The following is a 26,747-nucleotide window of genomic DNA, read 5'->3' on the forward strand; positions in this document are numbered from 1 at the left end:
AAAGAGGGCTCTGCACTAGTATCTAGTCCTGCGTAAACAAACCGCATTTAATCAAACAATGATTTAGTGCAGTACTGTGTTGACATAAACCGTAACTATTCCATCTTAATTTAGAATATGATGTCTGAGTTACGCAATTGTAAAATCATTATGGTACCTCTCTTGTTGTCTAAAATAGATCTTTTCAATGTGGACTAGTTTTTAGACGAATATATATGGTAATCATAGTTTACTGGCCTAAAAAAGGGATGTCGTCAAATTTTTGTGGTACATGTGCACTGTAAACAATGCAATCATAAAAGAAACGTTATTTTCAAATCACTTAAAGATTATCAATAATTCTGCTCACTAGCTCTGGTGTTCCTAAATTTGTTTTGATTATTAAAATTCGCTAAAAAATTCTTTATTGATTAATTTTTTAAAATATTTAGATTTTTCCCCTTTTAAAACAATTGCTTGGAAGAAAACAAGGAATAATTAGAATGAGCACTGTAATGTACTGCATCAAATTCAATGACAATATGAAAACAAATGCCCCGAATTCTAACCTCAACCTTTTGACATATTTTGCGCAAACAAGAAAATACTAGGCACGTAAATCATTATCTATAGAGCTTTAGGGACACCGTGCGAATAATGAACTTGACTTCCAGTAACTAGTATGTCAAATTGTTTGTTAAACAATTGAAAGGTCTTTCCCTTGAAAACTTTCTCTTTGTAATTTACACATTACGACACTTTGTTCGATACATACAATGCTAACCTTCTACAACAGTTTGTCTTGTTGCACTTGGTGACCTTGTCAACTGTCAAATGCAGTTGTCGATGTTTCCATCATGATTTGTTTAATGTAAACTCGACGACCTTTCGTTACAACAACCCTACTTTTTGTGAACTTTAGAATTTTGCACTTATTAACCCCAACTGGGGTCTTTTTCTGTAAAAAAAAAATGAAATTTGAGATTATGATCTTTAATTTGATATGCGACAACCTAACTATATAAAAGACTTAAGTTTTGCATTCATTGACCTCATTCAACTCATTTATTTCGAGACAAAACATCGATATTTCGGATGTACGATTTAAGACCTTCCATTTGATATGCAACAACCTTACCCTCTAAGAACTTTAAGAATTTTTGCACGTAATGACCCTACCCTTTGAACATGTATGACTTATTGAAGTTGAAACTCTGATTTTTGAAATGTGCTCATTTAGCCCTTCAAAATGATATATCACATGACCCCCTTCGACGAAGTTGAAAATATGATGCAATATCAAATCTATAAATAGGTAAAAGGGAGATAACTTCTACAGTGGTTAATGGAATTGTTCACAGGGTCATCTGATAAAAGTTCTTAATGAGATCTATCGATGGTGCAAATTTGGTAACGATATCTTGAAAGATGAATAGGGGAGACTATGTCAAAGACAATTTTGCAAATAACGAAGGAATAAAAAAAAACATTAGAAAAACAATAAGGTCTTTCCCTTGTAGGGAAAGCCCTTAAGAAAACATTAGAAAAACAATAAGGTCTTTCCCTTGTAGGGAAGCCCTTAAAAATAAAATTATGAAATTTGGAAATATATGAAATGAATAAGCAATAATATATCAAATGATGCCGCTTAAAATGCTGATAATCAAATTAAAACTTAATGTTGTCCGTTGAATTAACAAATCTAAAAGTAAATACATTAACTGTCATAAATTCACATTGGCTATATAACCTAGCTGGCCGAGTGGTATAGGGCGCTGGACTTAGTGCAGGCGGTGTTGCCATAGATGTCACAGCGGTACGAGTTCGAGTCCCGCGGAGGGAACGACCAATATTTGCTTTGCAAATTTGGCAGTTGTAATATCGTTGGGAATTTTTCAGACCCTTCTATGAGTTTACGTTATCTTCCCTGTATCAATTTGATCCGATGGAGCAGTGTAGCGAATAGAATCGTCACATTTTGAGACGTTGTATATATATATATATATGTAATGATGTTGAAAAAAAAACTATTACATTGCTTGTTAATGTATCATAAGTAAATCGCTCTATGAAGAGTTAAAACAGAAAGATAATATTCCAAATGACATAACACCTTTCGTATCAAAGAATAGTGTTTCTTTGATTTCTTGCATCAAATGTAGCAATTACGTGATAATAAGAAAGTATAGCAAAATCAGCAGAGCGATTTAGTTAAACATGAATAACACGATAATACAATCATTAGCACTAGCATAACAGCGGAACTACTGTAGGAAAGTAGACATCCAGTTCTGACCTGTGAAAATACCATACAAATGGGCGGCATGAAAAGTAAGTGTCTTCTCCAATATTGATTCATTGATTGATTGATTGATTGTTGGGGTTTAACGCCCGAGCAGCAATATTTCAGCTTTATTCAGGCGATTCACAAATTGAAAGCACAACATATATTCACATCGGTTCTATAATTCTATCATGACGTGCTTCAACCTTTCGTGGAACTCATAGGCTGCGTGTTTTCAAAAATATGAAGAAATCAGTCCTATTAGAATTGAAGTAAATCATGGAAACTCCATTTCAACATTGTTTTACCACAGGCTGGCCATTCATATCGTTATTTAACAACTTGCTATCGCTCGGGGCAGATATTGTAAATGACAATTTGTGGAAATAAAGCTATATTGAGACACTCAAACGAGCAAATCCAACAACTTTGTCCTGTAAAAAGTATATATATATATTTTTCAAATCCTTACATTATGGAGATCCATGAAAAAAAAAAGGTATTACTTTATATTTTGTCAAAGAAATATGTAGCTATGGTAACTAATGACAAAAATGAATTAGTTTTCATAGCAGATTTTGGGTGCCTTCCCAAAATTAATGTAAAAAATACAGGTTTTCTAAAATATCAGGCACTTTTAAACTGCCACGAAAAGTAAGCAGGCGTGGTATTTTTGCAAAAAAATTAAAAAAAACAAGAGTACCTTTTTCTGCTCATTTGTTCATAATTTTAATTCTTAAAGGATTTAAATTTTGCATTAAAAAAATCATCCATATGGTGAAAAAACCCAATCCAGCGAGGACCCGAATCTTTCCGGATAGCTTAACATGCATTTCACACCTCTTTGCTTTCACAAGTATTGCGTGTATTTATATATGAATGGTCTACTACCTACAATCAAAGTTGACCACGTCTAATTTTGTAAAACTCAAAAATAAAATGTGAAACTTTGTGGAAAGTTTCACATTTAATTTTAAAGTTTTACAAAATTAGACGTGGTCAACTTTGTGTACGAAACAGTGCACCTCAATCACATCTATATAGTGCAACCTGAATATGTATTAACAATCCAAATACAAGACCAATATGAGCCATTTCTGTTATTGTTCCTAGTAGACATGTTATGAGTAATAAATATTATTTTCCTGAACATAATCGTTGATATCTAATCCTAAAGGTGTAAATCAAAGAAACGAAAATATTTTGAAGAAAAAACCGCAAGTCATTTACTCGAATTTTAAATGCACATGCTTTACCTATATTTAATTTCTAGGTAGACATGCATCGAAACATTGTTGAGCATGCTTTTATCACGTTATTTTGGGGAAAATAATAACTTAGCATTAAAGGCTTTTCAAATAACTGAAAAATCAAATACTGATTATAATGTCAGAATTTGAAACTAAAAACAAGTTTAGCAATAGCCTTTGTTAAAAAAGGTATCGAAGTTTTAAATTTTAATTGAAGAGATCGATATCTTATTAGTTTTTATTGATCTTGTAATTACAACAAATGCACTAAGAAACATATCAACATAAGAAAAAAAAACAAAAAAAAAACAAAAACAAAACAAAACAACACCAAAACTAATTTCCCATAATATCACCACAGTTGAAGTAAATTCAATGTTCCCCATTAAGTTTCAGAGAAGAAGTTACAATAGTCGTATATTTACCAGCGTATATTATGTATTATGTTTAAACAGTGGAGTCCGAGTTGCTCATTTACTTTTGTTACTTTGTATGTATGATTTTAGTTACTTTATGTTCTTTGTTGTGTATGTCTGTTTTCCATGTCTGGTCTCTGTCCCTGGATTACATTCTTTTGATTACCGCTATTACCTTGGTTCCCTTGATTACTCTTTCAATCTAATAATTTACTGCGTTAGTTGTTTTTTTTATGTATTCTTTCACTCTTATATGTAATTAGTACAAGAAATTGAAAACAAAAAAAAAAAAAAAAAAAAAACAAATAAATAAGAAAGACGAAAATAAATAATAGTTAGATTTGGTTCGGAATAATGCTTTGGTCTATTTCTATAGACAGATTTCATATAAAAAAAGAAAAAGAAGACATCTTGGGTCATCTAAATATGCATTTTACCTACTCTATTTAAGTATTTAACAAAAAACCAAATAATCTATCCATATTATGTTTTAATATGCTGTTTCATTATATACGTCACTTCAATGTTTCCTAAAACTGGATTAATAGAACAGATTTCCTATCTTTGGAATAGCCCAGATTAAAATCTTCAATTAGTTGTCACTAAGTTATCTTTTGCTGAACAAGCACCCAGAGGGATTCACCCTTGATCTAGAAAATCCAGCTTCATTCATTTACAGCGTGACAAGAGTGTGGACAGGAGACTCACATGATTTATTTTTAGCGCTAGCAAAATCAAGTATCAATATAAAAGTCTTATCAAAATGATATATTCTATTACAAAAACGTTTTCTCCTTTGAAGACTTTTCTCCCTTAAATTGTTCTTTTCGTTCTTACTTGTTGGAAATAATGGAAAAATTTACAATACAACTATTAGAAGGTAGGTATTTTATTTGACTCCTAGATAGATAATGACAATTAGGGAGATACAATGAAATATAATAGTAGAAACAGAAACTGCCATATAGAAGGGAGATTTCATCTTGAAAATTCTTACATCAACAGAATAAGTGATTCTAGAAAATAGTAATGATCATCGTTTGTGCTAAAATGCAGCGATAAAAGTTCAATGGGAAGCGCAAAGTTTTAAAAGAAGGAAAACAAAAATTAGCAGATCTAGAGTTCCACGAAGAAAACTTAAGCAAGAGTAATCAGTAAAATCGACATTAAGAATAATAATCCTAATTGTTTTAAGAATGTGAAGCAAGCTAAATGCTCCGTTCAAAAATTGTAAGGAAAAACATTCATATGCCCAATAAGTGGAGTAAGATGAGTAAGAAACTCCTTACGTTCCAGCACTCCTGCCTTCGTCTTCCCCGGCCATTGACTTTTAATGAGCAATTCGGTAGGTGTTTCTAGTTTCTAGAAAAGTAGATAACATTTACCCTTCTGGTGCACCTCAGTCTTTGCTCCCAGTTGTTAGTTTAGTCCGAATTGCTCATTTACTTTTGTTGTTTAGTACGTATTATTTTGGTTATTTTATGTTCTTTGTTGTGTGTATGTGTCTGCTTTCCATATCTTGTCTTTGTCCCTGGACTACGTTCTTTTATTTTCTGCTAGAGTCTTAATTACTCGGCTTAATTTTGGACCCCTGTTTTATAGGGAATAAAAGTGTATCAGTAATCTTTGTAGCGTATACGGTTACGGTTAACATTCCGGTTTCACTTTTGTTAGCCCCGTGCGGGTCCGGGTGTCAAAAGAATAGGCCAACAGCTGCGCTAAGCTTGTCGTAAAAGGCGACTAAGTAGTGCTGAGAACCCTGGTCGGGGGGCTAGGGCGCTCTGCCCACAGGGCAACTGGGTTGTATGTCAACGGGTGGTGGAATGGGGTAACCCTGGCATGTTTCATGTTTTGGGCCATAATACGGAAAACCTGACTGCAAACCAAAGTGGTGCAACGTGTTGGGAAAGATGCCACGTTCCTCGCACGTTAAAGAACCCTTCTGTGGTATTCTCCCGGAGTAGGAACCATAGGGCTCCGCCACAGGAGGCTAAATTGCCCGACCTTCCCACCTACTCCCAGTGGCAATAAAATTAGTCGACCTCATTATCCTTATGTCCCATCCCATTTTTCATATAATCATTTCATGTTCATTTTATCACCCATTTCATGTTCATCGCCTGAGTATAGCTGAAATATTGCTGCTTGGGCGTTAAACTCCAACAATCAATCAATCATTTTTGTTAATTTTCGCTTATATCAAGATAACATTAAGCCGTGCAGGTGTTTTAGATTTCTTTCAGATTGATTCATTAACCTTACTTATATCTACTAATAAAATCTTGGTGCCAAAGCGAAATTGGTTACAACATTCAAATGTTTTGTTTTAATATATTTTTTATAAACTGTGAAATCTGAAGTTTGGAAGTGAATCGGGTCAAGTTTGTTAAAGTACTTGTTATCAGTATGGTTATTTAGATAAAATCAAATGGTCACTACTAAAGATATACTGACCTAATAACAACTATTTCATATAATTTCAATCAATTACTGGTTCATGTATTTCATCTACAAGTTTTCAATGTTCCGATAACCGATAATTTCGAGTTAGACGAAAGCAAATACAAATGACAGTGCTATTAGTAAAACAAAAGTGTCAAATTGGAAAATACAATTGGTTATTGTCTATCAATATAAGTCTGTCTAATGCAAGTACATTTGAAAGGTACTCATGGCTATATATACTTCTAAGTCATGACTAAGATTCAAACCTTAAGTTTTACGGAGCTATTAAAAATATCTGTAAGTACAAAACTCTAGGAAAATGGCACAAAATTTTGCTAAAATAAAGTATGATGTAACATGTTGTTCCTTTTAAAATGAACTGGAAACATTTCAGTTCTCAAAAAAAAAAATAATAATAATAATAAAAAACGCAGCATGACCAATGGAATATATACAAGAAAGGCTCATTGACAATCAAATTCCTGTTTTAAACAAAAAGTCAGCTTATATGAATTGTTCATACAAAACTGAAATTCATAACGAAGATAAAAAAAAACAGCAAGCGTTGAATTTTTTGAATTTTTTTTTATCACAGTTCAAATGCATTCAGAATCAAAATCGTTTTTACTAAGTAGTATCATAACCCTGGACTAAATTAACTACCGCCATCACCCTTGATCTACATCTAGTATTCATTCACAGCCGGCGTGGACATAAACCCAAATACTGATACCAAATGATTTTATCTATAGACCCAAATAACAAGTAAGTTATCAATATAAATATGCTTCATTTCTATATAAAAGAAGACTAAATGCTCATTTTCGGGTTTTGGTAACAATTGAAACCACTTTCTACCTCAAACCGAGTTTTTACCTATAAAATGGACAAATATAGAGTAGAATTTCTGGAAGGTATGTTCAAATAATGGTATCCTGTTAGTTGAGTTTCATTAACCAAATACAAGGAGAAGATTTTAAATCTCAACATGATTCATATAATACTGGAAAAAAACTAACTTCCATGATAATTTTTTGAATGCAATAGAATAAAGACAAAACGTATGCATAGTGAGCTTCATGGTAAAAAACGATTGTTATTATTTTATCATCAACTTTATAATTAGGATTAATTTGGTTTAAATTTATTAGACCTAAACATGACATGAATAAAATACTTTTTAATCCATATATTTCATCGTCGTTAATATAAGTATATTCAATCTAATATATAACAATACATTTGTTAAGTGTCAGTATCTGTAAGAATCAAGCAGTGGGTGAAACATGGTATGGAAAACCCTCCATTTTGATAGTGTAATTTTACTATTTTCATCATCAGAATCAAGGAAAACAGACAAGATTTTTCATATCATGCCGGACCATTGAGCTACAATATCATTGAATTGCACTGTAAATGAACATTTCAAGGGCAGATAACTCTATCAAAAATCTTATTTTTCTAACATTCTATTAAAAAAATTCTGAGCAAATCCAATGATGCAGAGATCAAGTATTTGCCTTTTCAAATTGAGAAAGCATCCTAGAGTGACATATTACTGTCAGATCGGTGGGGTTTTGACATGCATGCTTCTGATTTTTTTCCAGTTTTGTCTGATTTTTACAAACAATTGCACTTAAATATATATAACGGACTTTTAAAAAAAAAAAAAAAAAAAAAGATATTATTAATTTTTAATCAAATAAAACAATGATTAAAAAAGCAATCAAAATGCGAATAGTGGTGATCAACGACGAAGTCAAGAATAGAGACTAAAAGCTTAAATATGATATATAAATATACATCTAAAGATAACACAAAGAAACTGCAAGTATGTTTAAAAACTTAATATTGTATATTGGTTCGTTAACTGTCTTGATCACAGTTGTGAAAATCGTATTGTTCGTGAGAGACCTTACGGGGCTGCATTCCTAGTAGTTTTAAGGGGGTCTGTTTCTTGATCTTAGTATTCATGTCAGTAAAGGTCAACTTTATACTGAAATCTAGCTACGCAAAAAGGGATATTTTTTCATTCCCAACTGTGATCATCCGTTTTGATCCTTGTCACTATCATATGGTGTTGGGTCGATTTGCTCGTATTTGTAACAATGTTTCGGATTTCAACGAAAAAAAAATCTTGATATAACTGAGAAATCAAGTTTTCGTTATCACAAACTCATAAAAACTCGTCAAAATTGTTCAACCGATACAAGGGACTCATTCTCAAATACAGATGTACTTGTAAACAATTAATACTCGCGGGTATCTCCCATCTTATATTTAATGCTAATATTCTTCACAAAGCACAGAACGCTCAATAAGTAACCAATAATTTAACCAAACCATTTAATAGGATAATTCGTAAGGGATATAGTTATGATATTGTTTCAAAGTGTTTTTCAAACAAGCATTTTGATTCGCTCATAACTTCTTCAGATAAAAACTAACGCACTATATTTAAACGCATTTTTCGGCATGGCACGGGTTGTGTCCTTATCTTATGATACGACTTGTGATGTGCCGTGGTTCTCAATCCTGCTAACAAAATGTTAAAATGACATATGCAAAGCATCCGATATATAAACCGTTGCCGACGTCTGAAAATATATATGCTTACTTGAAACTTAATGGCACTTTTAGAATATGTTTCATCGTTGTGTTTGAAGAATCGTTGTTTTAGAATTCGATATAGTACCAAACTTTATATTTAGATATCGCATCAAACATCACAAGTTTCAACAAATTCTTGCGTCATAAAATGGTATTCGAGGAAAAAACTAAATACAGTTTACAGTTTTGGGCAGCCTGATTATGTAGTAACACATATAAGCAACCAAAATTAGATTTAAACTGGTCTGGTGCTGGTATGATAGTTGACTGCTAGTAGTCCTTTGTTTGTGCTTTAGTGTAAAGTATAATCAGTTGCCTCATTTCTGTTTTATCAAGAGACTCATACCTTTTTTAACTGATTTTAGGTGTGTTTAATTGTGTAATAATTCTTCCACAGTGACCAGTTTTTAAGGGGTTTAATTTGATGTTGCTGCATTATATAGGGGCAACTATGTTATGTATAATGTTGTTTTGGGGCCAGCTGCAGTCTGCCCTATGGTGTGAGGGTTTCTTCGTCATTCAATGAAGACCCATGGGTGGCCTTGAGCTGACATTTTTCATCGCGGTGGGGTTGTTGTCTCTTTGACTTATATCCATTCTCATTATATTTAATTATCATTCTATTATGTTTGGGGTGTATAGGTTTAAACCTGTCTGTCTGTCTGTCCGGCCGTCTGTCTATCCGAACTATTTTCTAAGCAGCTTGGAATATTATAATGGAACTTTGTGAGGTATAATATAACCACTTTAATATGCAAATACTGTCAAGAATTTATGTTTGGAAAAAAATGTAGTTAGTTATGGCTATTGAACTTAGGCATTTTTTCAGCAAAATTTAGTCTCATACGTTGTCAGTAACCTCTCCTTATAACGACTTTCAGGGTTGTTATGAAACTTAATTGGTTGACAGATTACCATATGGAGATGTGCTAATTGTCATGAATTTATGTTAGGGCAAAAATTGTAGAAATCGTGAACTTTGAAGCTTACGCATTGTTTAGCAAAACTTGGTCCGATACGTTGCCAACAACCCCTCCGTAAGAACTTGCATGGTAGTAATGAAACTGAAAGGAGTGTAATATTATCATATGGAAATGTGCATACTCTTAGGAATTAGTCATATTCTGTCATGATGTTGTCAACAAAAAATGGTACTGATTGCTGTTTGGAGTTGGGTATTTCAGGAATGGCATCAAATTGTGTGTAAAAAGTGCGTAGTCTCATAAAAATTGTTTCCAATATGAATCTATGTCCACATTGGTCCCAAAATGTACAGTGTTCAACAGGCTGCATTGGTATTGCTCCCGTTTTGTTCGTCAAATTCTCATTATATTACTATAATCATTCTTCGCTATCTTGGGAAATAAGGAAGACATACTGTCTACATGTAAATAGAACTTTACAATGGTGCAATCCAAAGTACTAGTAATATAAGTTTTTTTTCTAAATCAAAGGATACATAAGTGAAAGACATTGTTCGTATATATGAACTGGCATTTATTTTTAGATTTCATTGTTTTATGGACCAGAAAATAACACACGATTTTAGCAACTTAGAAATGTGTTCATCATAACTTCGTTTCACTGACTAACGAATAGAACTAACCACATTTAATACTTGTGTGATCCGCATGGGAGAGAGAAGTTCTTGCTTTATGCAATTAATCGCCGTGCTGCTCGTTGAATGTAAAAACTATAGAAAGAGGATAGTATCTATGACAGGTCAAGGTCGTAGAACATATTGGAAATGGATTCGTCATAATGGTCAATCAGTGCTTATGAAATGAATATTTTTATTCAACTTAATCCTTTCCTCGTATTTTTGCGTGAGATACGGTGACCTATCTATAAAATTAGAAAATAAGTTTAATGGTCGCAATTGGATTAATTTCTATAATGCATACTAACTGAGATTTTAAAACAACAGAAGCAGCAATCACTTCAACTCGGCGTGTGTTTCGAGAAAAGCAGAGGACGCTTACCCTACCGGTGCACCTGGTCCTTGCTCCCAGTTTTAAGTGGAGTCCGAGTTGCTCATTTACTTTTGTTACTTTGTATGTATGATTTTAATTACTTTGTGTTCTTAGTTGTGTATGTTTGTTTTCCATGTCTGGCATTTATTCCTGGATAAATAACCTTGGTTTCCTTGATTATTCTTTAATCAAATAAAATACTATAAAATGAAACATGTTTTACAGAATCGTAATATTACTTTGAAAATGAGTGTTGTTGACTTCTCAAAATAATAGCTCGTTAATTAGGTCTACTAATTTTATGCAACATTCGAGATGTTTACGACGTATTTTTGTATCGTCATTCGTGTATCATAATACAACACTTAAAATTAAAGACCACTGGTATGACAGAAGGTGAATGAGCTGTGGTTGTAAACAAACAAGAAACACTATACTGATAAGTTACATGTTTTCATTGATTTCCTTATAAACAGGTTAAGTACAAATAACCTGTGGTATAGGAACTTCTGCAATGTTACTCCTTTTTTTCTGACATGTCAGAATTATATAATACAAAAAGCTTTTATTCGATGTCGTTTTACACACGTTGTTATGCTCGTGTAAGTTTCAGTGCAAATAGCTGACATATTTATCATTGCAAAGTGCATTTTTTTCTACTTTTTTTTAAAATTATTTACTACATTGGTCTTTCAATAGTGTTATTTCTAATAGCGTGAATTTGTTGTGATTTTTGCGAACTAAGCCGAGTATTAGTATCCCATACATATTTATTTTAAAGAAAAAATATATCCTTTTATTTTCTAATTAATAGTCACGTGACTTCATAGTTTTTTTGATAATTTAAGAATGCATACGTATTTTTGATAATTGGATGTTTTCATTTAAATCGAAATATTACTATCGGCGCTGATGATCGCTTTCGATACACGTAAAGGATAAGATAATTTCAAGGTTACTTTGTCGACCAAAAGGTTAATTTTTAATATCAATAAAAATTCAGTTCATTGACTTAAACGATTAGTGTTATATTATTGGTGCATTTTCTTCTGTTTGTTTTTGTATGTTTTGTCTGGGTACCTTTGAATTTGCACCTACATCAGTTACTCACCAATCACCCTAAATTAATATGTTAAAATATTAAAGGGAGGTCATGTTTAATTGGTCAAATGATTTTTTCCGTGATTTTTTACTCGTATCTCCAACTGCTGTCGGTAAAAATGAAATACTTACTAGAAACGAAGTATAAAAATAACCTGGATAAACAAATTTCAAAAATACGATAAGTAAAGAGAAATGATCACGAGACGCTGAGTCATTCTTTCTCATTGTTATTGTTTACCACCATTTAACGAGGCCGACCCCATTTCAGACGTTGTTAAAAGAAACATGAATGGAAAGACATATAAGCAAATACACTGGCTGAGCAATGTACTAAATTAACCTCGTGGCTTCGTTTACAAACAAATTGGAACTGGTTGAAGAGAGTTTAACCCTATCGATTCTCGTGATAGTATGACAACGTTCCAAGGATGTACTCTGGATCACGGAGAATATGCATGTTCTGATAACACGGTTAAGCAATATTAGGGTCAGTGGGGGAAGGAAGATAGCAATTGTGCCTAATAAGAGTGAATCAATTCACGTTTACTTGCATGTGCGACCTAGGCGTTTTAATTGAAACCAGTGGGGATGCATCTGTTTAAGGTAGTATCACACATTTTGAGCATGAACACCACTGTGAGTGGTTGATAAAATTGAGAAACCTTGTAACTGTACTTTTAACAGGACAGTTCATCTCAAAACGTTTCCACAAACTTGATTTTGACTTCATGCTCAAAACATAATAAAGGACAATATATGAACTAATTGGCTTTTAATTTCGTAATAAAGATATAAAGATAATTGATTATTTCATCTAAGTCGTTTGTGTAAATCACAAATATAACTTTTGATGTAGCTAATAAGGGTAACAACAAAATTACCGAACACTTATCCGATTCATAATTAAGTCAAGTCCAAAATAAATTTGGCAAAATAGATATTACACCACTGGAGCAGCTGGTACCGCAATGGTCCTGACTTGGTACAGGCATTTCAAACCAAATGGTCGCTTAAATCTAGGTTGTACATCGCGTTAAAACTCCCTCTATGAAAGAGGATGACCCTGGGATTGAAGTAAATTATTTATCACATACATTTATGATGTATACCATACAGTGTTTTCAAACAGTTTAAAAGACAAAGGTCAAAAAGCGAACGCAATGAGTTACTTGAAATCTATTGAAAACTATTACCAGCAGCATCAGTATATATTCACAATCAAAACAAAATATAAGTAAACTACAAAGAAAATCGTATGCTTGTCAAATTCTCCCAACCCTCCTAGGAGTGCTCTTTACAACAATAATACTACGTTTTTAACTTTGTTGATTTTTTTAACTATTTTTTTTTCAAGTATTTAGTTGTAAACATGTCCTAGAAATACATGTGCTAATGCCCTAGCCGATTTTTGTTTTTGTTTAGTCTCATGACTGTTTACAAGAAAATTCATGAGCACTGACCTTGTACTTTAACTGAACTGTTTTATCCAATCAGATAAGAGATATACTAATATATGCATGACCTCTAGTTCACAATTGTTTTGGTATATATAAGGAGAATATTGGAACGCATCTTCAAACAATATTGTAACAGTAACAACTTGTTAAACTGAGCTGAAATTAAACGAAGATGAGAATAGTTAAGTTTAGTACTGATAATGACGAAGTATTTCTAAGTGGTAAGTACTCTTTTGTTTTAGCATTATATATGTACTATCAAATGACTACCACGTGCAGACCATAATTGTAAAATTGATAAAACATTGGACTTACGGTTTTAATTTTGATTAAAGATACTGGATCTGATACCTCAAGTCTGAATGGAGATGATAGTAGTGAGGAATTTTCATCAGATGAAGGCCAGGAACAGGTCAGTTTTTAATTTATTTGTTATATAGATAGCTGTGTTTTATCGAATGTCCAGGGTAAGAGATACACAAGTATCTAAATCTTAATTAATAGATACAAATTTGATGACGTACAAATTCACGGTTAAATGTGTTGACTATGTTTTTTTTTTACTAAAACTTAATTTACGATATATTTAACCAACAAACCATTGGGTATGCTAGAATTACTTTTTTCAAAAGTTGAAAAATAATTCTAATCATATCCAGTTCTATTTAAGAATTGATATTTTAGTCATGTGAAAATAATCACGGTGTTCATAGAGGCCGCTTGTTATAAATTAAATCGGGAATTTTCAAACATGAATACCTTTTAACATCATGATAAAATTTCATTATAGCCTGACTTCGGGATTTTGTTTGACGTGGATGGCGTATTAGCCAGAGGTGCCACACCATTAGACCCAGCTGTACGTGCCTTGGACAAACTAAAGGACAGCCATGGAAACCTGAAAGTACCAGTCGCCTTTGTAACAAACAGTTGTAGTAGAAGTAGAGATAAAGCTATGCAGCTCACTAATTGGTTCGATACACCAGTAAGTAGGTTTTTATTTCTATATAATACCAGTTAAGTGTCTTTTTATTATTTTTTGGAAAAACAAGATAAACGTGACAAGTGTGAAAATTTAGAAAAGAGGAAATGAGAATACACATTAATCAATAATAAAGTGACTTCAAAATATTAAGCAGAAATCTTTAAAATGTAAATATAACAAATTGACCTAAATTTGTTGTTCTAGATTTCCCCAGAAGCTTGCATCCACGCTCCAACTCCAGCAAAACTTCTGACAAAATTCCATAACAAACATGTGTTGGTGATTGGACAAGAACATAGACAAGAAATTGCTGAAGAGTATCCTTTTAAAGTTGACATTATAGTAGAATAATGTTCATTACACGATATGCTCAATAAATATATTTTTAATCTAAAATAATGGTTCGTTGCATATGAAAATGAAACAAACCTGTTGTTTTGAGCAGTTTTTCAGTTCTCACATTGGGTGTATTGTGTTTTGGTGAAAAATAATATTTTCCTTAACCGTGCCCTCAGAATAGGTTTTGTTAATACTTGTACTATTGAGGATGTACGACGTGCTTATCCATTCCTTGACATGGTGGACCATGAAAACAGACGGAGAGTAGTAAGTAAATACATATCATAACTTTATGTATAAAATATATCATAAAAATGTGGACCATAAGAAACCGGTTACGAGCATATCAATTTTACAGTAAAATATAGGTTCCTCCAGTAATGAGTGGTGTAAATTTTTCTCCATTGGTTTAAATTTTTTCCATTCGGTATGGAAAAAAACCCAAGATTTTCAACATGAGATCTATAGCAAGCATGTATAAATCTCCAATTTACCATAAAGAGTGCAGCAATTTAAATCAAGAATATGCTGAAGAAGAAACGGCTTCTTCCATGAAATCTGTAGAAAATTTTGAAGATGTAAAATGATGGGGAAACTCACATAATTCAATCACCGCCCGGTTGTTAAAAAGTACGTCCGTTTAATCGCCGGCTTTACCTAGTAAAATATGTTACAGATAAAGAATACTTACTCAATGGTTTTATTTCATGGGATATACTTCGAAATGTTGATTGTTTTTTTCTCGTAGTCTTTTTCCCCCAGCTTTCAACTTTTTACTGATGATCTTTTTTTCTGTTTCAGAGTGTTGGTAACTTCTCTGACAACCTAAATTTCGAGCCAGTTGAAGGTGTGTTGATATCTTTTATATTTTTTCTATTAAAAATTAAATTAATAATTTTTTTTTAAAATGTCCTAAACAAACACAAAAAATAGTGGATTTTAATGTGGGAGTTTTCGTTTTTCTTTTCCCCCATTCTTTAAATTCGTAAATATATTTCAAACATTATATGTAGACTTCATTTAGTACTAATTAATTTAATATGATTACTATACTTACACTTTCCGTTCTTTTCAGCAATTTTGATGATTGGAGAACCAAAGCGGTGGGAATCTAGTCTACAACTGTTGATAGATCTTCTAATGACAGAAGGAAAACCAACAAAAGCCCCCCAATCCTTGGCTTCAGTTAAACAACTACCGATTATTGCATGTAACATGGACTTAGTCTTCATGGCAGAGGCATGTATGCCGCGGTTTGGACATGGAGCATTCCTTGTTTGTTTAGAAGCGCTGTACAAGGTAAATCCAAATACATTCACTGTCGACATGTAGAGAATATTTTAAACTAAATGTTTTGTGGAAAGATTTAAAAAAAAATATATTTCTTATCTAATTTGCATACATTTACTAGTTAGAATCTCCAGAGATAACGCAACTGTAGTCAGGTGTGTCACTTAACTATACACTTATTTGTAAAATTTCAATTAACAGAAAATTACTGGAAAGGAACTGGAATACGAGGCTTTGATAGGAAAACCTTGCGAAATAACTTACAGATATGCAGAACATACAATAGCAGACCTTGCGAAGAAAATGGGCATTAAACGACACATCAAGAAGCTTTATTTCGTAGGGTAAGTATGCTTTTTTGATAACTTTCAATTAACCTTTTATGTTTCATATCAACCGACATAAAATCTATTTAGATTAAATTGATACCGTTTTTGTATTACGTATATTTAGCTTGTAACCTTTCAGTAATTTAACTTGCATGTCTCGTACCCATGTTACCATTATTATATCAAAGCTTTCTCTTTTGCAGTGATAATCCAAACGTAGATATCGTTGGGTGCAATTTATACGAAAGATTTCTCAAAGATTCGTGGTCTAACAGAAGAAATAGAAATAGAAATGACTCCATCACCCGCACTTTACCGAGATCTCGATCAATTCCCTGCGAAGAGGCATTGTATGAACAAACTGTCACGTCAATGGAAAGCTTGTTAGTCGGAACAGGTGTGTACAATCCAGAGAAAGAGACGGAAACAAGGTCCGAAGATAGTGTTTACCATGGACACAGAGACATAGCTCATGAACCAGAACTAGCGAAGCCGACAAAATTTGTACCTGATGTTGACAATGGAATCAGTTATATTCTAGAAAAAGAACAATTTGCTGTAAAAACATAAGTATGAAGAGTTTACTAGGTTATTGCTTACACGATTGAGTTCAAATCTGATTCCAAAGTATTTCGATCTGTGATACCAATATAGGGCAAAAGCGAATTCCGGCCGAGAGAACCCTATGAAATGATCGGACATTTCCAGGTAGAAGTTTCGGTTCGTCTGATTGAATGGTGCGATATGTGAGAGGCACATTATTGTATATGTGTTATGTAGTGCCGTTTTATTTATTTGTCTTGAATGTCGTGTATGTGTCTTGTATATTGTCTTGAGTGTTTTTGATAATCATGACAATCTTTAAAAGTAGTACTTGGTGCTTTGTAAATAAACGTAGTGTATTTTATAGATAATTTATAAATGGTTTTTGTAGTTTACATGATATTTTGTAAATAAAATATAAAAATGATATATTTTTTTCTATGGAATTGAACGGAAACTTAATGCACATTAAGTGGTAGCTGATACTTATCGTGGAAAAACAATACAAAATCCAAACAAATACTAACAAAAAGTAAAATCACATAAAACACATAAAGGAAATATATAGCAGGAAGTAAAGGCATGCAAAGGCTCATACAGAAATCTTATTAAAAATTAAATGCTTTGCATTGTGTAGCTGGATACGACCGCGGAGGTCGAACTCTGAACAGCTGGAGCAAGTATGGACATACCATTTATACTTGACACAGCTTTGTTATAATAATAATTGGACATTTGACACAAGATAAACATATAACTAAAACCGAAAGTGGGCACTTTTGGACTTTTTTTTTAAATGGTTTCCATCAAAATTTGCAAATTAAATCCCAAACTTCTTGTCGGAATATAGGATCTTGTGGTACAATTTCAAAGGGTCCATTCCCTTTCACTCAACTTGTCGTCTAGAAATCATAAGAAAATACTTGGTTCTTGTCCGTTTGCCGATATATTTTTTTTACTTGGCTAAGCCACAACCCAAAAAAATCAATCCCAGTCTTCCTTTTGTTGTATGGCACATTTTAGGAAAATTCATATGAAATCCATTTACTTTTAATCAAATTATTATACGAACATAAGGAAAATGCTTGTTTCGTGCCATTTTTTTGGTCCCTACAAGGTTCAAGTCTTTACTCTCGAAAACAATCTCAGTCTTCCTTTAGTGGTATGGCACGTTGTAATACAATTTAAAAAAGATTCATTCACAAATAATCAAGTTAATAATTCAGGAAATTGCTTATTTCTTACTCCCTATTGGTCCCTAATATCTGAAAAATCAAAATCTGTACCCCTTAAATCAATCCAAAATCTGATCTTGTAGTAAAGAATACTTATAAAATGGTTGGTGCCATGGCCTAAAAAAATCAACACCAACCTTCCTTAAGCGGTTTGGATTTGTGCAACAATAAAGATACTTGAGTTATATAGACTATGAAATAATTGTTAAAGACCCCTTTCTGGCCCTTAATTACAAAAAGATTGAGGCCATAACCCCCAAAGTCAATACCAAGCTTCTTTTTGCGGTTTGGAACCTTGCTATAAAATTTTATTACGATCAACCAATACTCAAATTTTTGCACGAAAACCAATTGTCTACAGACGGCGGGCGACGACGTAGGTGCAAATTCGTATAAAAAGCAAATCCACCAACAGTGCATTTTTTTAATATAGTCATAAGAAGTAAAAGAAATGTCAAGTTCTGTAAAGGTTGAATAAGTACATGTATGATCATTTGCCAAATCCACAAGCATACAGAGTTTATGTTTTCCGTATAAAAAGTTCCGTGTCATCTCCACTGTCAACTGAGCCGTCCATTGTTCCAAATGAACCAGATGATTGTTTCATATCTGAAAATTTAAAATGTATCTCAGAATACTTACTTTAAAAAGAAGGTCTCTTTTTCCGAAAAGAAACGAAATTTTAGCAAGAATCATAGTTGACTTTGCCACCTTTAAAATCCAAATGAAGGTACCATTGGTAATCCACATGCAATGTCATGATAGACTTCCAGTCCATTATATGAAGGATATTCAAGCATTATAACATGTATGTGTGCATGTGTGTGGATTCATAAAAAATCTATTGTTACTGATACTGTAACTTTTGCTATCATCAAATAAATCATAATTTTTTGTGACTAAAGCGAAATGGAGGAAAAAACAAGCAAAACAGAACCACAAGATATCATACAATAAACCAAATTGTAGTGCATGGCTCAGGTGCACCGGTGAGGTAAGTTTTCTCTGCTCTTCTATACAGGAAGTCATATAAAAAAAAACGTAACATGTACGTGAAACGTGAGCATATGCGGATAGAATAAGTTACTTATTTTCTTTACCTTTTACATTCAAAGCCTCTATCTCATCTTTTCTACTTTCTTTTCCTTTAAGTTCAGAGTAATGAAGTTGTGTTTTGTCATCTGCCTCTGCCGATGTTCCGCAGCACATGCAGTAGTTGTATACCACACGCAGGACGCAGATTTCACAGTTTTTGATGACAAAAAACACAATAAAGGCAACAGCAAGTAAAAAACAAATGATGCCTAAAATTGTTGGTACAGTCCAGATCAAATCTTCGCTTGTGTTGGTTGTAACGGCTGTTGAAGGCTTTGAAAAGTTAGTGAACAAAGTTGAAGTTTCGGTCGTGTTGACATTATTATAGTTTATATCACTTGTCGTCCAGTTGGTAGTTGAATTTTCTCTGGGTGGTATTAGATCCGAATTCATTTTCGGATTTTCTTTGACGCATCTGTTTAATAAATCGATTCATTTTCAATTTACTTTGAAACACAGATCTTTTACAACAGGATAGCAGAAACTGTTACCCATACTTTCTTTGATCAAAATCTTTCAATTTTCTAATAAATTTGTGTCTAAGAAAGAGTTTGTTCAAGATGATCGAAGCTATGAATCTGAACTATTACTGAAATGCGACGTTAGTTTATAGCGAATAAGGGAACAATTATCTTTGCTGTACCTTATAGACAAACTACGTAACAAATAATATATTGTAAAACCACATAAACCAGTTTTTTTATTAGCTACATACTTGCAGAGTAGTAAACGGTAGGATCGGTTTTTACGTTGTGTTTCTGGCCAGATTTTAAGCAGTGAACTTAAAAATCGTGTTATTGGAAAAAAACATGTAAACGCATCCTCACGTTTTATCTTTTCTGTATTTTTTTTTTATATAAATAGGTAGATCATGACGAGACACTAAATGATAAACATACTTCTTCGGTTCTTTTATGCTTATCTAAAATAGTGTTAATTGTTTTATTTTTATGTTTTGGTATATACATCCCAATATTTATGGACTTGGGGTATTTTTGTCATTCAATTCTTCTTCTTCGGTCTCTCTCTTTTTCTTGCCGAGATGTTATTTTCGTAACTACATGATGCAAGTCATATCTAAGAATGTTATTTCAACGTGCCAACGTGGCAGCGACTACATCAGAAAGTATACATGACCAAAGTTTGCACTGGTAAAAATTGTATCATGCAAAAATGTAAATATCACAGTATAACTTAATGCGAAGATGCTGCTCTTTAAGGTTATTATGCTTTTAAGCTTAATTATGGCCGATGTATTAGTGTGTTAAAATAATTGAGATGTGAAATGAAACTTACATGATTCAGCATCAAGTTTCTGTTATGACTTAAAGCAAATGAACCGTAAAACAAAGGAGGTGCTTTGTATCACGTTACTAAGGATGGAGAGAGATTGATTGATTGATTGTTGGGGTTTAACGTCCGAGCAGCAATATTTCAGCTATATTCAGACGATGAGCATGAAATGGATGATAAAATGAACATGAAATGATGATGAAATGGAAAAAGGGATGGGACACAAGGACAGTAGGGTCCACAAATTTTGATTGCCACTAGAAAAAGGGAGGGATGGGTAAGGTCCGGCAATTTAGCCTCCTGTGGCGGAGCGCAGTGGTTCCTACTCCTACCGAATACCACAGCAGGCTTCTTTAACGTGCGAGGAACGTGGCATCTTTCCCAACACGGTGCACCACTATGGTTTGCGGTCAGGTTTTCCGTATTATAGCCTGACAACCCCAGCATGTAACATGCCAGGGGTACCCCATTCCACCACCCGGGGCACACATCCCAGTTGCTCTGTGGGCAGAGCGCCTAGCCCCCGGCTAGGTTTCTGAGCACTATTTAGTCGCCTTTTACGACAAGCTTAGCGCTACTGCAGGCCTATTCTTTTGACAACCGGACCTGCACGGGGCGATGGAGAGAGAAGATTCAGGAACGATCAATTTGTGAAAGTACACTTTCTGGCAATTTCACCACGTGTACAGTTAACGGCCTAGGTTGTGGATAAAAACATAAAAAAAACAAACAAAAACTAAATTTCGTCAACTCAATGTACTGATATAGACAAGTTTGTAACTTTCACACCACTCCGAAGCAGATAAAATTGATTACAAATAGACGGTCAACTTCTTGGTGATCTGTCAATAATTTCATTACTGTATCAGCTATGGATTTTGGAATTGTTTGTACGATGTGACGTTTAAAACGGTTCTCCCGAACGAAATGATGTACTTAACTGGATTTTGATCTGTAGAAGTCCAATTATCAGTAAGTATTGTGCAGCCATTGAACGCAATTGATAACTATTATCAATTATTGAATGCATATATGAATATGTAAAATATTGATTTTAATTTTTAATCATAATTTTGAAATTAAAATTTGAGTAAAAATAACGTTTTTCATGATGTAGTTGTAACTTAGACACGTTAATGCCCATATCAAGAAGAGAATCTTTTTGAAACATATATGTGGCTCTAAAAAGAGCCTTTTAATAATATTTTCTTGTGGGCTGTAGCTATTGGCCTTTGACATCATTCAGCAAAGTCTTCAACTCTTCTACATCTGTCGCTTTCTGGTGAGCGTACTGGTAGTAAACTTCTCGGAGACCATCAATAACGGCTATTCTCAGTCTGAGGGTGTACCGGAATGTTATACGCTCTTTTCTGCTGCTGCTAGCTTGTAGTTTAATTGTACTATCTGCTCACATGTCCGTCTAAAACGACGTTCTGACGTAGCAAGAAGCGCTTCCAACACAGTTGTTTTCATCTCAAAAAGGATATTCAGTTTCTCTCGAGAATTAAGTCACTAATGATACAATACCGCAAAATGTTCATCTTTTATACGTTCGGAAGGATGCGGATTAAATTAAGACATTAAGAGGATGAAACTATCGTGTTCACCCGAAAATTCTTATCTTCTTAGATCTACCCACCGCGATTGCTTCATACCTCAGATCTACCGACCCCACAAGGGATTCATGCATAGTACTGATAATCCGCTCTTCGGTTTAAAAAAAAACAACATAGGTATGGCTTTGTCTGCGTGCTTTATCGGCCTCATCAACAATTAGACAATGTTTTGATAGTAATTAACTCAATTGAGCTGTACTTGTAAAATTCTAGATACGGTTGTACACGAGTTTAGTTCTAAAGACGTTATTTTCTAAATATTTAGCTATCTGTTAAGAACTGAATATTTTCTTTGTTGACAAAATAAGTAAATACATTCATATTTCCATTTTTGCCAGTTAGACGAAGTACTCCTGAATTAATTAAACACTATTGAAAACTGACTAGTTTGATCTAGTAAACTGTCGACTTTTATCTACCAGTAAACGAAAATGCTTAATTTTAACTTGCCCTTTTCTTAGTCGCTAATCCAAATAAAACAGGAATTATGTTGTTTTCAAAAGTCGATCTTCCAACTATAAATTTCAGTCTGAACGGAAAAGGCATTCCACTTAGACGTAGCCTACGGTGTTGGTGTCATTTTTGGTAACGTCGAAATCGAAATTTGACTTCTTCTTTTTTTTGTATTGCGATCTATAATTGTTACATGTAAAAAGAAGTTTAATTTTTACATAAAATAACACACACGACATGTTTTATTATTTAATTATCCGATTCAATATTATTTTTTTGTACGTTTTGGTCAATTGAAATGATCAGATTACATCTTGATATGGTAAATAGTTTGGCATCAACCATTTAAAAATGATTTGAAGAAAATTTTATCCTATGAGAAAAATGTTAGGAATTATGAAAAAAAATTTCGTGATGCGCAAAAAAAGTAAAATACCCTCACTAAAACAGAAAGCAAACAAACCTACAAGCAAAAGTCAGTAGTACCCTCCCTCCGAAAATCATATTGTGAAAGCGTATAAAGTGAATCTTTCCTATTTGGTTTTATATCTCTGATGTAGATGAATGTTGATATTTCCGAATACATGTACTCGTTTCGGAATTTTACAAGGTATGTTGCTAAATATAAAGCATTACACAACATATCGAGAAAACTAAACCTTGGCAAATCTCCCTATTTGAGAGCGAAATCTCCCGTTTTTATTATACGACAAAAAAAATTTGCGGTCGTATAATGTTATGGCGCAGCCGTGGTCCGCGTCGTCGTCGTCGTCGTCGTCTTGGGACACTTCGTTTCTGTGCGATAACTTTAGTTGTGGTTGACGAATTGTTCGTAAATAATCATATGATTTTACCAACAACAAGATTCCTATTTAATTTGGACTTTGTTGCCCCTGCCGCTTTAGAAAAAGGGGCCAAAAAGGGTAAAAATACGTATTTTATTAAAACCCATGTAGATTGGTTTCTTTTTCGATTTTAAATATTCTATTTTTAATGTGTTCTTTATTTAATTCGACTATGTACAGCAGATTTTATGTGTTTTTGACCGTTTTCAAGTTATAGGGGGTCAAAGTTGGGCAACGCCTAAAATCATTTTCATAGCAGAAAGTTACTTTGGAAACATCAAAAATGCGCTTTGTGACATTTTTGTTAGACACGGTTTTACATACATATATATAACCCATTTGTTAAGCCAAAGAAAAAATGAAATGATAAAACCATAGAGGAGGATGAATATATTTTTAAGTATATGAAGAAATCGACTCAACACCATTTGCCTTTCTGAACAATTCGTTCGAATTTCGCGAAATAAATAGAATATACAAATTTTAGATGTTGTGACATTTTGGTTAGACAAACAAAATGCTGCGCTTAGATACATGTTCAGCCAACTACCATTATTTTTAGAACATACTATCTGCAGCATATATACATGTAAAATTTAAAATTTCATAGTCATTAGTTCAGTCAAAGCTAACGAACAAAGCTTTTGATAAAGACTGGGTAGCACGCAAAGTGTAGAAAAAGTGGGAAAAAGACTACGTGACATCACAACATACGTGCGTATTAATCTACTATTAGACAATAAAACTCATTATTTTTAGAATAAACATGATATATTCTGAATATTTATACAGTCCTTTAAGCGTGAATATACTTTGGTAAAAATACTATTCGTTGCTATATTTTACAACCGTAAGCAAGAAAATAGCCAATGGCCAACGTCGAAAAAAATAAGTTTTGTGACATAATTGAAAGACGGACAAAAAGGCTTTTAACAAAATTGAACTGATTGAACATTTTATGTATATATATTTTAATTGGGGTTATGTAATAAATTGTCAATATAGTTAACAAAAGTCCCGATTAAAAAAGCTGTTCGCATAACTAAAAAAAATGCTAACATTTTGTCTTCAAAAAAGTTTCTTTCTATTTTTACAATGTCCACATCAAAGGGGAGACATTTGTGATATTGTAATACGCTTTGATCTTACCATTACGTCATGAAAAATATGACATCGTCTGCAGCACAAACTGCTCTTTCCAAAAAAAAGTTTGTTTTATCAAAATACGCCAAGAAACAACTTAGATATATTTGTGAAATGGGAAGCAGGCATGTCTTAATGTTACCAGTCCACATATGAAACTGGACGTTCTTGTGATCGAATAATGCTTTCCCTCCACAATTAACGGCATCTTTCAAAGATTTATGATTGTAATCCTAAAACAACAACCATTTTCGATCATTTTAATATCTGTATTGCCTTTGATAACTCCACATTCTAATAGCAATATTTCGGTTTTCGTAACCAGCCCCGGTCCAATCGAATGTGACACCAACAACGTACGCAACGTCGTAACAAAACTTATAAACATTTGGGTGTTACTTTTAGTGACGACGCAAAATGGAACGATCACATAGAAAATCTAGCTACCTCGATTAGAAAGCACCTTAGTATTCTTCAAAAATTAAAATTTAAACTTTCTCGAAATCACTTAGAATACTATTCACAGAATATGCCTCAGAAGTCTGGGATAATTGTGGGATAGTAAACACCAAAAAGCTAGAAACTTTACAACTCGAAGCTGCTAGAATAATAACTGGCTTACCGATATTCACCAAATCGGAGCAATTATATCGAGAAATTGAATGGGAAAAACTATTAGATGGAAGAAAACGTAAAAAATTAAATTTATTTCATAAAATATATAATAAAATGGCTCCGGATTATTTACAAGATATAATGCCACCGCAGATTCAATCTACTACAGTATATGCGCTTCGGAATGGTGAAGATATCATTGTTCCCTTTTGTAGATTGTCGGTGATTCGTAAATCCTTTTTTCCATCAACAATAGTTGAATGGCATAAACTAGATTGAACATTAAGGGAGATTCAGGCATCCAAACAATTTAAATCGTGTTTACTGAACATCAGTGATAAATTAACTGTTCCCAATCATTTTTGTTACGGCCCAAGAAATTTAAATATATTGATAACTCGTAATTCTTCATCCTTTTTAAACTTTGATTTGTATAGAGTCTATATTATACATCTATAAGTCCATCGTGTCATTGTGGTCATACGTACGAGACTGCTCATCATTACTTTTTTTTATATGTCCTCTTTATAGCAATGCAAGAACCAAACTAATGAGCGACCTACAGTGGGTTCTTGAATTCTGCAATATAGACCTACATCTACTTGTTGGTCTTGCAGAAAATCTATCAGGAAAACAATATCAGGTTGCGTTGGACTGTGTACATTCCTTCGTTAAATGCACGAAAAGATTCCTTATTGCTTGAGCTGAATTAGTTCACATCACATCACATCTCACCACATCACCTAATGTTATATTTTTACTGTCTTTTCTTAACTTTGTAAAACATAAATAACACTACTGAATTTGTATGTCTATACTTTATTGTAATTATTATTATTTCAGGAGAAGACTTCATAAGTATGTTATTTTACTTATGTCTGAACTATTTTGTTTAATATGGGGTAGGCATTGCCTAAATCAGCGAGCACTGTGAGCTTTACCATACATGTACCGTCTGTGCGAGATTCGTAAAAATAATGATGGACATTACAAAGCGGGGGGGTCGACCCGGATGAAAATTTTGTTGCTTCGCAAGTGCAATATTTTTATTTATATTTAACAAGCAAGCAAGATCAATATTTCTATTTGAAAATCTGTCTTGTTAATTAATGGGGGAGTTTTTTTTAATAAATGAATAACTTGAACAATTTTCCCCCAAATTCCAACCCCATACCTCACTTTCCCTTCGCTCTCAAAATAACTTTTTAACACTTCGCAGTACTTAACATTATTTATCCTTAAGGGCATCTCTAGCAACATTCAGTTTTGGCCTGTCAGATCAATCTGTACAGATACCGGAAATATTGATTGATTGATTGTTGGGGTTTAACGTCCGAGCAGCAATATTTCAGCTATATTCAGACGATGAACATGAAACGGATAAAATGAACATGAAATGATGATGAAATGAAAAACGGGATGGGACACAAGGACAGTAGGGTCGACAA

At 33.2% G+C, this 26,747-nt stretch overlaps 2 protein-coding genes across 2 annotated transcripts; one reads left to right on the plus strand and one right to left on the minus strand.

Moving 5' to 3' along the window:
* The first annotated feature begins 13,637 nt into the window (after positions 1 to 13,637).
* LOC148627251 (haloacid dehalogenase-like hydrolase domain-containing 5) lies at positions 13,638 to 17,431 on the plus strand. Its single transcript, XM_088570392.1, has 9 exons — positions 13,638 to 13,739; positions 13,854 to 13,930; positions 14,309 to 14,503; positions 14,708 to 14,820; positions 15,019 to 15,109; positions 15,644 to 15,689; positions 15,918 to 16,141; positions 16,334 to 16,476; positions 16,665 to 17,431. Exons 1-9 carry the CDS (start codon positions 13,691 to 13,693, stop codon positions 17,029 to 17,031), a joined length of 1,305 nt encoding a protein of 434 aa, XP_088426518.1. The 5' UTR covers positions 13,638 to 13,690; the 3' UTR covers positions 17,032 to 17,431.
* Positions 17,432 to 18,649: 1,218 nt separating this feature from the next.
* LOC148627252 (uncharacterized) lies at positions 18,650 to 20,696 on the minus strand. The gene is made up of 3 exons (XM_088570403.1): positions 20,631 to 20,696; positions 19,340 to 19,749; positions 18,650 to 18,848 (listed from the first exon to the last, which is right to left on the minus strand). Exons 2-3 carry the CDS (start codon positions 19,725 to 19,727, stop codon positions 18,760 to 18,762), a joined length of 477 nt encoding a protein of 158 aa, XP_088426529.1. The 5' UTR covers positions 19,728 to 19,749; positions 20,631 to 20,696; the 3' UTR covers positions 18,650 to 18,759.
* Between the last annotated feature and the right edge of the window lie 6,051 nt (positions 20,697 to 26,747).

Source organism: Perna viridis, chromosome 1 (genome assembly GCF_037379345.1).
Source record: "Perna viridis isolate PV_CMFRI_1.1 ecotype Kerala chromosome 1, ASM3737934v1, whole genome shotgun sequence".
Lineage (NCBI taxonomy): Eukaryota > Metazoa > Mollusca > Bivalvia > Mytilida > Mytilidae > Perna > Perna viridis.